This window comes from Papilio polytes, unplaced genomic scaffold (assembly GCF_000836215.1).
Source record: "Papilio polytes unplaced genomic scaffold, Ppol_1.0 DF823835.1, whole genome shotgun sequence".
Classification (NCBI taxonomy): Eukaryota; Metazoa; Arthropoda; class Insecta; order Lepidoptera; family Papilionidae; genus Papilio; species Papilio polytes.
Window position 1 is genome coordinate 1,245,759 of NW_013525369.1, and position 15,822 is coordinate 1,261,580.

The 15,822-nt window shown below is 34.3% G+C and overlaps 2 protein-coding genes across 2 annotated transcripts; both read right to left on the minus strand.

The window, feature by feature from the left end:
* LOC106103236 lies at positions 1–4,448 on the minus strand. The gene is made up of 11 exons (XM_013282934.1): positions 4,368–4,448; positions 4,035–4,073; positions 3,634–3,756; positions 3,305–3,401; positions 3,012–3,151; positions 2,823–2,894; positions 2,624–2,706; positions 2,225–2,344; positions 1,308–1,458; positions 761–879; positions 1–371 (listed from the first exon to the last, which is right to left on the minus strand). The coding sequence occupies exons 1-11, from the start codon at positions 4,414–4,416 to the stop codon at positions 51–53; spliced, it is 1,314 nt and encodes a 437-aa protein (XP_013138388.1). The 5' UTR covers positions 4,417–4,448; the 3' UTR covers positions 1–50.
* Positions 4,449–5,462: 1,014 nt separating this feature from the next.
* On the minus strand, positions 5,463–9,238 carry LOC106103224. Its single transcript, XM_013282918.1, has 4 exons — positions 9,169–9,238; positions 7,981–8,143; positions 6,131–7,153; positions 5,463–5,791 (listed from the first exon to the last, which is right to left on the minus strand). Exons 2-4 carry the CDS (start codon positions 8,107–8,109, stop codon positions 5,675–5,677), a joined length of 1,269 nt encoding a protein of 422 aa, XP_013138372.1. The 5' UTR covers positions 8,110–8,143; positions 9,169–9,238; the 3' UTR covers positions 5,463–5,674.
* Between the last annotated feature and the right edge of the window lie 6,584 nt (positions 9,239–15,822).

Here is a 15,822-nt window from a genome sequence, read left to right on the forward strand (position 1 = left end):
CAAAAGACAATCTTGCCACCGGTAACATCGTTTTCTCGTTTTTTTTCGTTTTATCCAATTCCCCATCCAGAGTAAATGTAAGGTGTATACGTCTTATCTATCGGTGGATAAAAATGTCGTTTATTCGCGAGTACATTCATTCTCTTTGCATCTAATAGTTTTAACTCTATGCCGTAAACATTAATATGGTATTCAACTTTATCGAAGTACCCGACGGTGACTTCGAAATCGATTTGTAGTGTTGTGAATTGATAGCAAGCTATGTGTTTAGCTATGCACATCCTTTTTAAATGGATTGTTGGTTCTTCTCCTATTTCTTGGTTGGCTCTGAACACGATGCATGAATACTCGTATCCAGCCAGGATTGTGAACTGTTGACAAAAATATTTGAAGCGTAAGTATGTGGTTATGTTACCGGTTAATTGTAGAATGGAAATACTGTAAATCGAACGATTTGACAAAATCATGTATACTTTAAAATTACTCTTGTTTTATTCAAAAAGCGGAAATGAATTTGTTCTATTTCAACGCTATCTTACCTTTGGGCAAATATAAAGGTGAGTTTTCATTGGTTGACTGCATCTTTATTGGCTACATAAAAACAGCCAATGAAGAGTCACCTTTACAAGTGTCAAAAATAGAAATGTAACCTTTTCTTGAATTCATTCCTTATGAATTCGTATTCTATATTTTTTCGCATAACCAAATTACAACCGATTGATGTACTCAATTGTTCAACATAGTTTTAAAGATAGCTTACGTTATAGTAGGCATTTCGAGGTTTTGCGGTAACCGGTTGTATAGAGGTGTGGTCAGAGAAGATTTCGACTCTCGTTTCTTCTGGATCGCAAGGCCCAAATCTCTGTACTGCTGTTAAACCTGTAACATATTGACCCAACGCTTTGTATAGCATTTGACTTGGCACGTCAGTAACAAGAGTATTCTTGTATCCGACGTGCCAACGTTATATTTCAACTAAAATAAACAATAGAAACAAAATATTCAACTGTCATATATTATAATCTTATCAATATTATAAATGCGAAAGTTTAGATGGATCGATTAACGGACCTTGAGGAAATTTGGCACAAATATAAAACATTGTCTGGAAGAACACAGGCTACTTATTTAGTTTTTAATTCCGCGCGGAGAAAGTCGCGGGCAAAACTAGTAAATTATAGATAAGTTTATATTAAAAGAATGCGACGAAAATTATACTACGAAAAAAAAACAGTTTCACTAGAATTTTTTTTGAAATTCCCAGTTACACGAGTATCTAATCTATGGTAAGCTTTAAAAAAACTAACGTCTTCTCATAACGATGTGGTTTCCAGCCAGTCTGGTGATAGCTGGTCGGCCGATCCTCTGTATGTTGGTGCGCACCCATTGGTGGTACATCCCGTAGTCCAGGAACCTAGAGGGAGACGAACAGCCGGGACCGTAAATACCAAATCCTATCTGAAAAAAAAAATCAGTAACACACATTACCAATATGAATGCCCATCAAAATTAATTCAATCATTCAGTCTTTTATCAGTCGGAGAAAAGAAGATTTATAGCCGGTTTCCCAGCTACATTTTTTTATATCATATAATATGGCAAACGAGCAAGCGGCCACCTGAAAACGCCAGAATTTCGAAGCTACCGCTGCCCATAGACATCCGCAATTGCAGATGCGTTGCCTACCCTTAGCCGACGGAGGAGGAAACGCACATAAAGAGGATATTTCCCCTTCCTATGCATCTCCTCCAATGTCAAATCCACTTCCTCTTCCCAAATTCTCCTTATAAGAAAAGGGTGGTAAAGAGAAAGGGACTGAAATTAGGCGTCAGCTACATCTAACCGTTAGTGTTTTTAGTTAGATAACTTCACTTCATTTAGGTTAACCAAACACTAACGATAGATGGAAACTTTAGAAACCCAGCATTAGTCAGTGCGGAATTAAAAAAAATCTATTAATAACATGGCCTTATTCCTTGGTAATGTAATGTTGAAAGAAAGTTAGAAATCAGCCTGTGAGTTTGAGTTTATAGGTTACATACAAAAATACAATTCTTTCCTCTTTATAATAGTACAGAAGTATAGATAATGTACATAGAAACGTGTAAAGTGATTGTCTTTACCTTTAGAGACATTAGTTATAATTGTCACATTTTAACCTCAAATGTCAACTCAAGGCATAATTTTCGTGGCTAGATTTTTAGTATCGATGTTGAGCTCTTACCAGTCTCCATCTTTTTTCATGTTTGGTAACGAGAAATACACCACTCTGCCAAAGACACTCGCCCCCGCGTTGTGCTTTCGCACACACAGTGTACTTCGGCCAGATACTCTTGACATTTAACTGGAAAAAAAACACACATCCAATTTGAAAATTCATAAGAAAAAAATAATAATTTTTGAAAATGGAATAACAAAAGAAATCAGTCAGATACTAATTACAGTCAAATAAAAGAACTAAAAAATGTAAATCAAATATGAAATTAAATGGCTGAATTTGTAACATACTTCATTAGATTAGACTTTTAAAAGTAAAAATTTGAAGTTTAAAAACAATAGACAAAACATTCTTGATAGAAAAAAGGCTGTATAGTTTGAACCTTTGCCTCTTAAAAAAACTTACACCAGTTCTGCGATAGTATGATTTGCATTCTTTTGTATCGACGTACGACATTTTATAAATTTCTAGTGCTGACGACATGCAATCTGAAAATTAATTACATTTTTACATAACTAATTAATATTAAGAATAATATTCAATAAAGTGCGTAACGGATTTTACATATCTCATGGTAAATGTAACAGATTAAAAATAAAATTACCTTCTGCAAGAGAAACAGCATAGAAATCTGGCTTATTGATCATACTTGGAGGCGCACAGATAGGCCGTAGCTCTGGAAAATATAAACTTAGTTATTTCATTTCACAAAGTCTATTGTTTGCAAAATATGTCAACTTTTTTATTTGGTGACAACGCCATCTAGTTTTTTTTTTGTTTCAATGATATTTACCTACTGTAAAGTCTGGTTGTATTTGAATCAAAACAAGTGAACTGTATGTATTTTTCTGGAAATCCGGATGATAGGAATATTCTACAACACTGTGCTTGGTTCCTTTGCAGTTGGTACCGAGGATTACCTTAGTTCTACTCCTGTGAACAGATTAGATTATGTGAACTTGGTTGATACGTCTGCATTCAATTTTGTAGTCTATGCTCATATGTTCGTCTCTGTTTTTAAAAAGAGAACGTAAGGGACGACAATACATTCAGTGCAGTTTTCGACAATAATATACATTTTCTAACCTGAAATCGACTTTTGGAAGATTTGCTATTTCGATAGCAGCACCGATTACCAATTGTTTCGTAATCAATACTACCGGTGATGATGTTATTAGACCCTCTGTAAATAACCAAAATGAAAGAGTTTTTTTTAATTAATCGGAGGATTAGATTGATTACTAAATTTAATTGTTACTAAAAAGCAAATATAGGATATCAAAGCTTCTCTCTCTTTCCGTTTCATTTCCCTGAAGGTTCCTCTGCGATGTGGATACCATTATGCGGATTGGTAAAGTTGGGTGCATTTTAGTCCAGCGTCCTTTAGGACTTTTCAATAAAATAGCAAAACTCACCTAATGGAAAAACAATAACTCCAAACCATGGGTACGTTTCAATAAAGGAGGCTCCTTCTTGCACTTCTTCCTGTTTAGAGTTGTCTATTCCACAGGTTTCTTCCACAAGTCCAGTTTTATTATCTACATAAAATAATTTGATGTCGATAGTAAAACAAAAAACGGGAATCACAAATGTACAGTTGGTTTATTGCTATGACATAAAAGTAAAATATTGTAAATTTAACTAAAAAAGGATGTCATGTTTTTGAGGTTATATAGTTTAGTTTTTTAGTATTACTCAACCAATAATATTGCTCTGCTCTATGTTCCTATGGTGAAAGAATTTACGAAGTAGTTTTTGAGTTGGATAGTTAAATACAAATCTACAGTCTTTAAACTAATGTTATATGTAAACTTACATTCTGCCCCTAATCCGCTTAATGTTACCACTTCAGTTTCTGAAACCGGAAAATAATTAAACAATATAAACTACTAGCTGTTGCTCGCGACTTTGTCCGCGTGAAATTTCACTTTACACCATATGGTCGTATTTCGCTGGGCGAGCCGACCCATTCGTGCGAAGTTAAAGTAGTCTACCACTGCTAACATGATAAGATCGATGAATGTTGCTTAGAGTTTATAGCCTAAATTTTCATAAATGGAATAGTCTGGAAGAACATAGGCTATTCACTTTTTTTTTTAATTCCACGTAGACGAAGTTTTGGGTGAAGGAATAATGAAATATTATTTACCTGATACTGGAACAAGTTGATATAAAGTAATTAATATAAGAACTAACATTTCCTTACTTAGTTAATCTACATGTACTATTTATCAACATGTACTTGTGTGCTAATTTTTTTTAATTACGGCTTAAGTTTCGCGTTCTGTAAAATCTACATGACAATGAGACGTGAATCTACACATCTTGAAAGCAAAACTTTGTTTGTAAATAAAGAGATGTGTTGGAATTTTGTTGTACAAATTCACTTTCGAAAGAATGAAAATTCATGAATCGTTTATGACAGTTTCGTTAATGGTATGATAGAATTTACTGAACAGATACAACATTGTTGAATTAAAAAGAAATAAGAATGTTTTTTAATTAGCTAATAATGTTTATATCATACTATACTAATATTATAAATGCGAAAGTTTAGATGGATGGATGTTTGTTAGTTTGTAGCCTAAACGCCTGAACGGATTTCGATGAAATTTGGTATACATGTAGAGAATAGTCTGGAAGAACACATAGGCTATTAATTTTTCTTTTTTTAATTCCACGCGGAAGGAGTCGCGAGCGAAAGCTAGCAGTTTAAAAAGGTTTAGTGTTTATATTGATGACTAGCTTTTGCCCGCGACTGCGTCCGTGCAATATTAAGATAAAAAAAGTAGTCTATAATATGCCCGTCTATGTCAGGTACCTTTCTGTGAAAGTCCGGTCCGGCAAAAAAAAATTAAATGCGATTTTCGTTAACAGCAACGTTTTCCTTTTGATATTACAAACAGACATTCTAGTTTTATTATATGTATAGATAGAAACATATAATTTTCTTATGATTACGTTACAAATGTAAAATTATATTTAGAAAAGTTTGTTTGAAATAATATCTTATTTCTACTAAAACTGTACTATGTTAATAGTAAAATTGTGGGACATTATTTACGTCGGAATTACAGATATTTTTTCTTAAGTTTTTATAAGGCTTTAATATAAACTTTGGATGGGTTTTATATATGAAAACGAGTCATTTTTTAAATAATTTTTATTGATAAAAATGTAACGAATAAACTAACAAACTTATAGGTTAAACTGTAGGTTATGTTTTTTAAAATCTCATCTCGTAACTGTTAAAAATGTTAAACCTAAGCCCTTTTAATTTTACTCTCTTACTTCCATATTAGTTACTATTTTATATTTGATAGTATAATATTTGACTACTTATGTTTTTCTCTGTTATTCATCATTGTTCCCATAATATATCTATCCCTGTTTTTTAACAGAGAGTAAACGAGATAGCAATATATTTTCATTTACACACGGTGTTTGCGTATCAATTCATATGTAACCATTGTCCACACAATGTACTACGTTATCCGCAGCTCTTCTTCTATTCTCTTTGCTTTTTATAGGTCCGATATTCCACATTTCATCAATATTTATTTCTCGATTACTCTGAAAATAAATTGTGGTTATAATATACTTAAAAATAGTTAATTTTAAAAGCAAAATTGTGTGCAGTCCGCAGTATTTTTAACTTAACAAAGAGAATTGTTGTTGGTTTGTACTTCCTAACATTTATTTTTTATGACTTATTCCATATATCATACTAGCTTTCGCTCGCAACTCCGTCCGCGTGGAATTAAAAATAACAAAAGTAGTCTATGTATTCTTCCAGAATATCTACATCTATGCCAAATTTTCAGAGATCCGTTCGGCCGTTTAGGCTACAAACTCTAACAAACATCTATACTTTCGCATTTATAATATTAGTAAAACAAATTGAGTTTTTACCTCTATTTCTAAGTCAAAAGCTTCTTCAGGTTCCAAAACTATAAGAGGAGTCATTTCAAAACTGGCAACTAAACCGAAAAAGGAATATCTCTTAACCTCATTCAAAAAAGTTTCTCTAGAGTAAATTCTATCCGGATCACTGCCCATATTTTTAATCTGTGACGACAAAACTTCATAATAACTTCTCAACAATTCATCATAATATTTAACTCTTAATTCCTGACTTGTACTATTATAAATGAAATAACTTAGATCAAGCACAGGACTAGAATATCTAGATAATTGGAAATCTATTATTTTAGTCGTAATATCATTATTATATTTATATAAAAAGTTATTCGTCCAAGGATCGCCATGTGATATAACCGCGTGCTGTTTATCTCGAACTGCACTGATCATTTTAAAATAAGTATCTTTTACAGCAAAACTTTTAATTTTCTTTAAATATATCGAATCTGGATATTCTTTTTCAATCGCATCAATCGCTATTGTACATATTCTATCCCAGAATCTTTTATACCAATCCCACAGTTTGTAATCAAAATACGTCTCTGATATTTCATTGCTTATTTTAGCAAACTTCTCCGGTCGCTGGTCTTTCATTGCAAATGATAATGCGTGGAATTTAGCTAATGTTTTAATAGTTGCTATACAATGTTGCAGATCGATTGTCTGTTGTCGTATAATGTTGCCATAACCTTGGACAGAAACATCTTCCAAACAAATGCAATCGTTCAAACCATCGCAATGTGTGAGAAATAACTTAACGTTATTATTAAATGGTTCTGTTGCGTTTTTTTCTGATTGGAATAATAATAAATTTGGTAGAACGTTTGTATAAAAAGCGATTTCATTTCGAAAGAATTCGTCGCTTCTGAAAGTAAGGCGTCTGCAAATGTTACGTGGTATAGTCTTTAATATCACTTGTACGTTTCTGTCTACCCCGAAGCGGGTTATGCCGTGGATTCTTATCTTTCGTACTTCGCTCAAATAGGAGTCTCCTTTTCCTATTTCGCCTACGTACTGAAAATAAAAACATAAAATCTTACTAATATTGTAAATTCGAAAGTTCAGATGGATGTTTGTTAGAATTTGTAGACTATTTTTGTAGACTAAATTGCTTAACGGATCTCGATGAAATTTGGCAAAGATGTAGAGCTTTTTTTTAATTCCACGCGTCCAAAAGTGTTTTATTTAATTCCACGCGGACGGAGTCGCGGGCGAAATCTAGTTAATTAATAATTAATTAAGTGTGTCATTGTTGTGTTATTTCGAGAAGTGAACGAACTTGCTTGTATGATAACCTCTGTCTCATGTAAAGACTTTTGTATGACTCAAGTGCATTCAAAACTTTTAAATAAACATTAAGTAACAATAAATTAAAGAGTAAAAGGTTAGTATGGTATCAGCATGTTATAAGGCAGTGATTTTCAACCACTGTACCGCCAAATTTTGCATACTTTTGTCATAAACTATTTATGCAAGCTGTTGTAGTAAGTATTTATATCTTTTTCTTTTGTGCCGCCAAATTTTGAAATCGTTAAATATGTGCATAAAAAAAAGGTTTAGAACCACTGTTATAAGGTATGAAACGCGTAACAAGAAGGACGTTAGTTATGAGTGTGGTACACCGGTAGAGGTAGACGTAGAAAGAGATGGATGAATTGCGAGAAAATGACATGATGAAAGGAGAGATGACTGAGTGACTGAATGACTGAATGATATAGTTATTTGAATGACGAAAACCCGGTACGTCCTGCGAGAGTAACATAAGGTAGGCGAGATAGCAATCGATATAGTTAGAATAGTATTTCACTGTACTAAATTAGTTATATACTTGTAAAACATACCTCCCATCTTGTGAATACAACAGTTTCTTTAAACCATTCAGAGAGGGCGCTGTTTAATTTGTCTTCAGTAAGAGCTGGTGACACTTGAGTAAGACTGCTATAATCTTCGTCTGACGACGATGGAGCCATTCTATATACTTATGTTGTCGCAACTGAATTTTAACTGAAAATTAAATTTAAACTGCTTAAGACAGACATCAATTAAAACGAAATATCGGCTACAAAAATTATAACCACGGTCCTGTTGAACCATGACCTTTGAAGTATACAATACTAACTGTTTCTCGTGACTTCGATCGCGTGTAATTAAAAAAATATAGCCTATGTTACTCACTGATAACGTAGCTTTTTAATGGTGAAAGAATTTTTTAAATAGGCCCAGTAACTTTTGACTTATTTTAATACGAGCTGTTGCCCGCGACTTCGTCCGGGTGGTATTAGAAAACATACAAACTATATAAATTAAAAAAAGTTACGTATCCCTCGGGAACCGGACATTTCTCGGGGATGAAGCTTATCCCATGTGTACTCCAGACTTTGTTTTATATCTTTGCCAAATTTCAATAAGATATGTTGAACCGTTGCAGAATGATCGAGTAAACATTAAAAAACTAAATTAATGAATCCCACGGGAACCGTAACTTATCCCGGGATAAAAAGAAGCCTATATGTTCCTTCAGACTCTACTCTAAACCTGTACCAAATTTCATAGAAAGCCGTTCAGCCGTTTAGGCTACAAACGCTAACAAACATCCATCCATCCATCTAAACTTTCGCATTTATAATATTAATAAGATAATAAAGCATAAACACACACTTCTTTGTTGCCTAAGACGTCATCAATTACAGCATATTTTTGAATAATTTTATTTTTAATAAAAGGCCCTACTTACGTTACGCTTTAGACTATATATTTAGGGGGTAAATATTTTGGATAAAAACCCTAATGTGGGAAAAGAACATAAGTTGCTACCAACATCAAGGAAGCAAGGTTGCCATGGTTTGTCATAATGTCATGTCATTTTGACATTTGCCATTGATAATTTGACAAATGTAATAACATAAATTTTTCATAATTTTATGCGGATGAAGTCGCAAGGGAACAGCTAGTCGCTATATAAATAACTATTAATACCAATTAAAAATTAAACAATCATTATTATTAATTATGGGATAAATTGCACAAACCTTGTGAATCGTTCACACGTCGAATGTAAACAAAAGCTAACAAACAAATCAACTCATATCTTATGCACTGCGATATTATCAATGCAATTTGCACCGAGCTATAAAGTGGTGTGCACATTGACGTCATATGTCAAAGGTTAATTATAATAGAATTACATCTTATTATCTTATTATCTTACTGAAATTATAAATGCGAAAGTTTAGATGGATGGATGGATGGATGGATGTTTGTTAGCGTTTGTAGCATAAAGAGATGTAGAGTATAATCTAAAAGAACACATAGACAACTCACTTTGTTTTTTTTAATTTCATGCGGACGAGATCGGGCGAAAGCTAGTGTTGCATAAGATTTGTGAGATTATCACGAATAAATGAAAATATAAAAAGAAAGCAAAAATGACCCGAAATTTCGTCGCGCGATTTTGAGCTAAACTATTTAACTACGTCGTAGTCTTTGACTCCAAAAATCAAACAAAAAAATGGGACCCACCTGCAAGCATTACCTTTCGGATAAAAAATGAATTATCAAAATCGGTCCACTAGCGGCGGAGTTATGCCGTAACACACATAAAAAAAACATACAGGAATTGAGTACCTCCTTCTTTTGGGAAGTCGGTCAAAAATAATAAGAATGTTTCTTCTTTTACAATACTATGGTTAACTACAGAAAGAGCGAAATTTTCTAGTAGCAAATAATGAGCAGTCGGAATATACAGCACCAAAGTGTGTATGTAGCCTTACTTTATTAAGTTTACATCAGTGCAGTGCATACGAACAAAAGGTATTGCTGCGTAAATGGATTCTTATCTTGCATTTGCAATACAATATATATAAGCAAATACGCTATATCCTATTTTTGACCGACTTCCCGAAAGGAGGTACTTAATTCGTCTATATGTTTTTTGTGTGTTATTATTATTATTTTATTTTAAAGAATATGTATGTCAACCACAATATTGACAAGTTTGTGGATATTCTAGTATTCCGAAGTACTTTTTTTTGTTTCCAGGGAGTGCAGATGCCCATCTGAAGAACATGATGTCGCTTGACCCAGAAGATTGTTTATAAGCGCGAGTGCTGCGAGGTGCTTAAATAATGCAGGGTTAAAATAAATTAACTTTCTTAAAAAATCCTATATTTGCAGTTGATTCTGTTCGACGTTGTTTATTTGATAAAATATTATTTGACAAAATCTGGAAAGATTTGAATTTATTATCTGACATTTCGTGTACAACTAATATCAAGATTGGTAGGGATTCAAACCCTCGACCACATGACGGGAAAGCTTAACCCTTAACCACTAGTCGATTGCCGCTTCCTTCAACTGCTATATAAATGACTTTTAAATAGGAAATATTATTACCTCTTTTATACAACGAGCTGCCTGCATACTTCGTTAGCTCAAATTTGGACCATCCGTTACGCCATTTTGATAGCGCGGATTTAAAAAAGTAGCCTATAATATGCCCGTCTATATCAGCTACCGTTCGGTGAAAGTTCAGTCGTAATCGGCCTTGCCGTTTCGGAGATTACTCGCGTTTCGCGGACAGACACACAGACAAAAATTTTTAAATGCAATTTTTCGTTTAAGCAACACAAATACATCATCATCCCTAAATCTGGAATTTTTCTTTTGATATTACAGACACACCAATTTTATTATATGTATAGATAGATTATGTACATTCTTATGTCCTTTATCTGTAGAATATTTATGACATCTTTATTGATAAACACGACCATTTATCATCTTTAAAGGTTAACAAGGTTAGACGTTACGTATGCCTTTAATGGATCTAAAAGATACGTTATTTGTACGATAATATTATCTTTATGTAGTAAAAATATTAAAAGATTATCGAAATAACGTTTTTTTTTATAACATCAGGTGGCAGACGAGCAAGCGGCCACCTGAAACCGCCAAAATGGCGAAGCGACCGCTGCCCATAGACATCCGCAATTGCAGATGCGTCGCCTACCCTTATACAATGAAATGGAGTTAAATTAGGCCTCCGGCTCCACACTCATCAGACGATGTTTCGTCTGATGAGACGGAAACGGAATCGCTTCCATTTGACGCCTGTCTTATGTGTGGTCGTGGTATTACTGGGGTATTGGTATGGTAATTGGTATTACTGCGAGCCCTGCAGTGATAACATGTTAAAGCGGGCACTACCACTGTTAATTAATATTAATAAATATTTATATTAACTTTTCATTTCCGAAAAGCGAAAGAAATAATTTCTTTTAGTCACTTAAAAAATTTAATAGCAATGTTTTGAACAGATGTTTTTACAGAAAAAGGTGATGAACCAATGCTTATTTGGCGGAAACAGTAAAGATATACTTTTAATAAAGATGTTGCCAGCAAAAAAAGGTAAATTTTGTGATCGGCATGCTGCTGGTATCCATTAAAAAACCACTGCCCATAGACATCTAAAATACAAGACGTATAGAAAGAAGATTTTCACCTATTTTTCCGATACTTTAGTAAGAATTTTCACCGGACGGATTGTTACCCTGACAGTCTGAAAGCGGCTTTCATCATCGACTTGCCCTTATCCCTTACGGAGGGTCGGTACAATATGTGCTGCTCTTCCATACATCTCTATCAGCCGTCATATCTGAATCCACTCCCTACTTAAGCATATCCTCTTTCACACAATCCATCCATACTTTCTTCGGTCTTCCTCTACCTTTGAAGACATCCACATTCAATCTTAACACTTTCTGGTGTATGTCCCCATCGTCTCGTCGGAATAATTCAAGTCGGAAAGCGGATTTAAATCCACAAATTCATATTACGTATATGTAGAACATTAAACGTGTCATTATTGGGGTACAATTAGTATACAAGTAGAGGTAATGTATTCTATCAAATATTGTACAGATTTGCCCTTGGCGGTACGAGAAATTTCAATCGCGTTAAACATTCAGTGATATCATTGCTTCTCAAACTTCATATGATGCTTTTTAATTACTTTATTTTCAAATTGATAGAACGTTTTTATTAAACTTAAGGCTGGGAGAAGCAATTCAATGTTGCCTTATTTACATTTTTGGCTATAGACAAAAAAGATATTTAATTCATCATCATCTTTCTCCTTATCGTACTCCCGTAAGGTCGGCGCGACAGGTTTTTGTCCTCCGCATAACTCTATCATACGTCATACTCAGTCATCACTCCCTTTTTGATCATGTCACCTTTCACGCAATCCATCTATCTTTTTCTAGGTCTACCTCTACCGAAGTACTTACTCTTCCACACTCATCCCTCCTCATAACATGCCCATACCTTACAAAAAAGATATTTAGTTATTTTAAATATTTATTCAAGAAAAGAAAGGTCCACTCATAGAACTCTTGGAACAAATGACTAATCGATTTTTATGTACACATGATTCCGAATTTACTCCGACATAAATGGTTAAATTATTTCGTTATATTATTGACTTTATGCAACGCAATGAAGTATTTCGGAGTAGAAAATCCTTTTAGTTTTTTGTTTATTAGAAGGGCGTACACCTTTGACTACACTATCGCACAACTGCGTAGTCTCGCTTAGATTTCTAAGTGCTTATACGGAGGTGCGCACACTACTCGATTTTTAGTTGTGCAACTAAATGGGCTGCGAAACAATCGACAATCGCAAAACTATTATGTGATAGTTTAGACAAAGGTGTGCGCCTGCTAAACCGAGTTTAACTTGATTTTAAGTTTGAGAATCTCTGACTGTGGTCATAGCACCGAGTCGTGACCGCCGCGCGTCCTTTACGACGACCTGTTTGAATATTGATACCATTGAAAACTCGTTGCAATGACTTCATATCCAAGAGCATTTTGTTTATATTCGTATAATCATTACTTATGTTATATATATAGTTTTAATTGCGATAATCATGAAACAGATTTTCATACCTTTTTGTTGTAGATATGCATGTTTGCTATAAACTTATGTCAGGCGCAATTATCCAACCAGTTTTGGAGATGTTAAAATTGGATAATATTATTTAGGAAATAATCCGGTTGGCTAATACATAACGATCATTATCAACATATTATTTCATGATTTATATTGTGTTTTAAAGTATTTCATAATTCGCCTATGATACAATTAAAGTAATAAGAGCCGTAGTAAACGAGCGATGGGCTGCGCAGCTTACGTGCAACTGCATGGGGAATCCCCGAACGCCCACTGTTTTACAGTGTATAAGTTAACAGTATAACCAATACGAGGGAAATTATATTTACTATCAATTTCTAAGAGACAATTAATACAAGTGGCACAAACGTTTTCTCTATTAATATCGAAATGTATAAAGTTCTTAAAATTGATTCAAGAATTGAATTGATACAAAAATAAATAATGTTCAAAATGTTATTAATCCTACTGCATTTTCGGTACTGTAACATATTAGATTGCGTCACTTGTACTAACCAATCGGTGATTTAACAATCATTTTTAATGAAAAAACCCATTAAAAACTATAAAAAAATATTTTTCTATAATTCTATATAAACTTTAATGCATGTCAAAGAGATTGGCGTAATTAATTTTAGGAGATGACCCTTCAATCATGAGTTATAGAGTAAAGTTCTGAATCGCGCTATTGAAGTTTTTTAAAACTTAACATATATACGACCACTGAATATTAGTACTCGGGCTTCCTATGGGGCTCTTCATCGACTGACACGTCGGTCGCAGCCTGTCTTCACGGACAGCGTCTGTTGTGTTCCGGACACTATTTCTCATAGTCTCTAGATAATTCAAAATCTAGTTACATTTCACAACTACCCCATCACTATACCATGATAAACAGATCTGATCTCCTTAATGGGCGAGTTTGGTGTCCGTGACGCCAACCAGACCGCCGTTGTAAGCGGGTTACAATGTAGACCGGCGATGACCCACAGTGGGGGAAAATCCCCTCTAGTTGGGACGTGGGAGAGGTCCGATGTTGGGGAGCTTGTCATAAACCCTTAGCAGGGGCGAGTGTCACTTCCTACTGAGATTTGCTCACACGTTTGGCAGAGGAAGAGGCCTATAGGAGGTACCCGTCGCAACGACAGACAAGCCTCAATTTACATCTAAATCTCTCAAACGGTGTGGTCCCTTCGTAGAGGGGACTGCATTTTTTGGTTTCAGGTAAGTTAATCAACTAATTATTATTTTACTCTATCAAATACAAAGTCCCTAAAATAAAGAAAAAATAAAATTAAAAAACATAACCTATGTTAATCATTGACAACATAGCTTTTTAATAGTGAAAGAATTTTTGAAATCGGCTCCGTAGTTTTTGAGTTATTTCAATACATACAAAAATGCATCTTTCCTCTTTATAATATTAGTATAGATGGATTAATGTACTTAATTTAACGTAGAAACTCCTTTCGCATCCGTTTAAATTATCAGATATAGTAAAAAAAAATATTGTAAAAGTTAAAAACATGTATGGAAGAGCGTACTGTGCTAATCGTCTGTAGATAAAAGTGCCGGGGCCTTATATATTCTCCCGAGTTAACTTGATTTAATTTGTTTTATTATACTCGTTTTTTTATTGGCACTGGCTGTCGGGAAGCAAATTAATAACGACTGAACTGTACTTGGCAAACTGACAGCGACCGCATTAAAGAAAACTGCATATAATTAAGTTATTTCAATTTTAAATAGTTGATTTGTCACTGTTAAATTGGTAACATTGTTAATCATGATCATGAAATGAGATGACATTGATAAATTGGCTAAACATTTTATAGTTGCAAGTGTATTTTTACCCGACTGAAGAGGGATAAATCGCATGTAAGAAAATGACGTTAGGTATGGAAGTACACCGGTAGAGGTAGAACTAGATAGAGATGGATGGATTGCGTGAAAGGTGACAAGATCAAGTGATGACAGAGTTATTTGAAGGACGAAAACCTGGTGCTTCGACCCTTCGGGAGTAGGATAAGGCATGGATGGACTAAGGACTGTAAACGACAGAACTGGTTGTATTTATGTGTCATAAAAGAACGTAATGCACTGCCATTTTTATGTAATAAAATTGATTGTGTTTTTTTTAATAAATGACGCCTTTGACTATGTAAGCTAAGCGGGGAAGTGCTTACGAGCACGTCGGCCTCAAAACGGAGCGGTTCGAGAGGCCCTTCATGTTACGATGGGATTCTTTGTTCCCCCGTGACGCGGGAGCACGTAGCCGCCAACCAAACGTCACACAGTGTTGCCAACGTGCAAGAAATAATCACAACGCGCAAGTCTTGTCTGACTGCGCAAAGAGCGGGCGCAAACCTTAGACTATCGCACAACTGTTGTGCGATTGTCGATTGTTTCGCAGCTCAACTGTTTAGTTGCACAACTAAAAATCGAGTGGTGTGCATCTTCATAACCTCATAGGATTCAAAGCGAGTCTATACAGTTGTGCGATAGTTTAGTCAAAGATGTGCGGACACTCTAAGTGAAATCAAATTATAATATCGCACTAACATCTGTTGGTAAATGTCTATCCCGTCTGTTATTTATAGAAAGTCTCTGGTTTCAATCTTCAACTGTTTTAGATTTCTATAATAAAATCTTTATTCAAGCCTTAGCAATGACATTAATAGTAAAATTACGTTTCTTTCCTTTTCTGTGTTTTTTAGAAAAAAACTTCGCAA

What these genes read in the sequence shown, in the direction of transcription:
- LOC106103236 (XM_013282934.1), bottom strand. Translation starts at nt 4,416, where the DNA reads ATGTTAGTTCTTATATTAATTACTTTATATCAACTTGTTCCAGTATCA. An exon ending in ACAACCAGACTTTACAGTAG is followed by an intron (nt 2,895 to 3,011) that starts GTAAATATCATT and finishes TATATTTTCCAG; the next exon opens with AGCTACGGCCTATCTGTGCG. An exon ending in CTCGAAATGCCTACTATAAC is followed by an intron (nt 372 to 760) that starts GTAAGCTATCTT and finishes TTTTGTCAACAG; the next exon opens with TTCACAATCCTGGCTGGATA.
- LOC106103224 (XM_013282918.1), bottom strand. Translation starts at nt 8,109, where the DNA reads ATGGCTCCATCGTCGTCAGACGAAGATTATAGCAGTCTTACTCAAGTG. An exon ending in TTGTATTCACAAGATGGGAG is followed by an intron (nt 7,154 to 7,980) that starts GTATGTTTTACA and finishes TTTTATTTTCAG; the next exon opens with TACGTAGGCGAAATAGGAAA. An exon ending in CTTTTGACTTAGAAATAGAG is followed by an intron (nt 5,792 to 6,130) that starts GTAAAAACTCAA and finishes ATTTATTTTCAG; the next exon opens with AGTAATCGAGAAATAAATAT.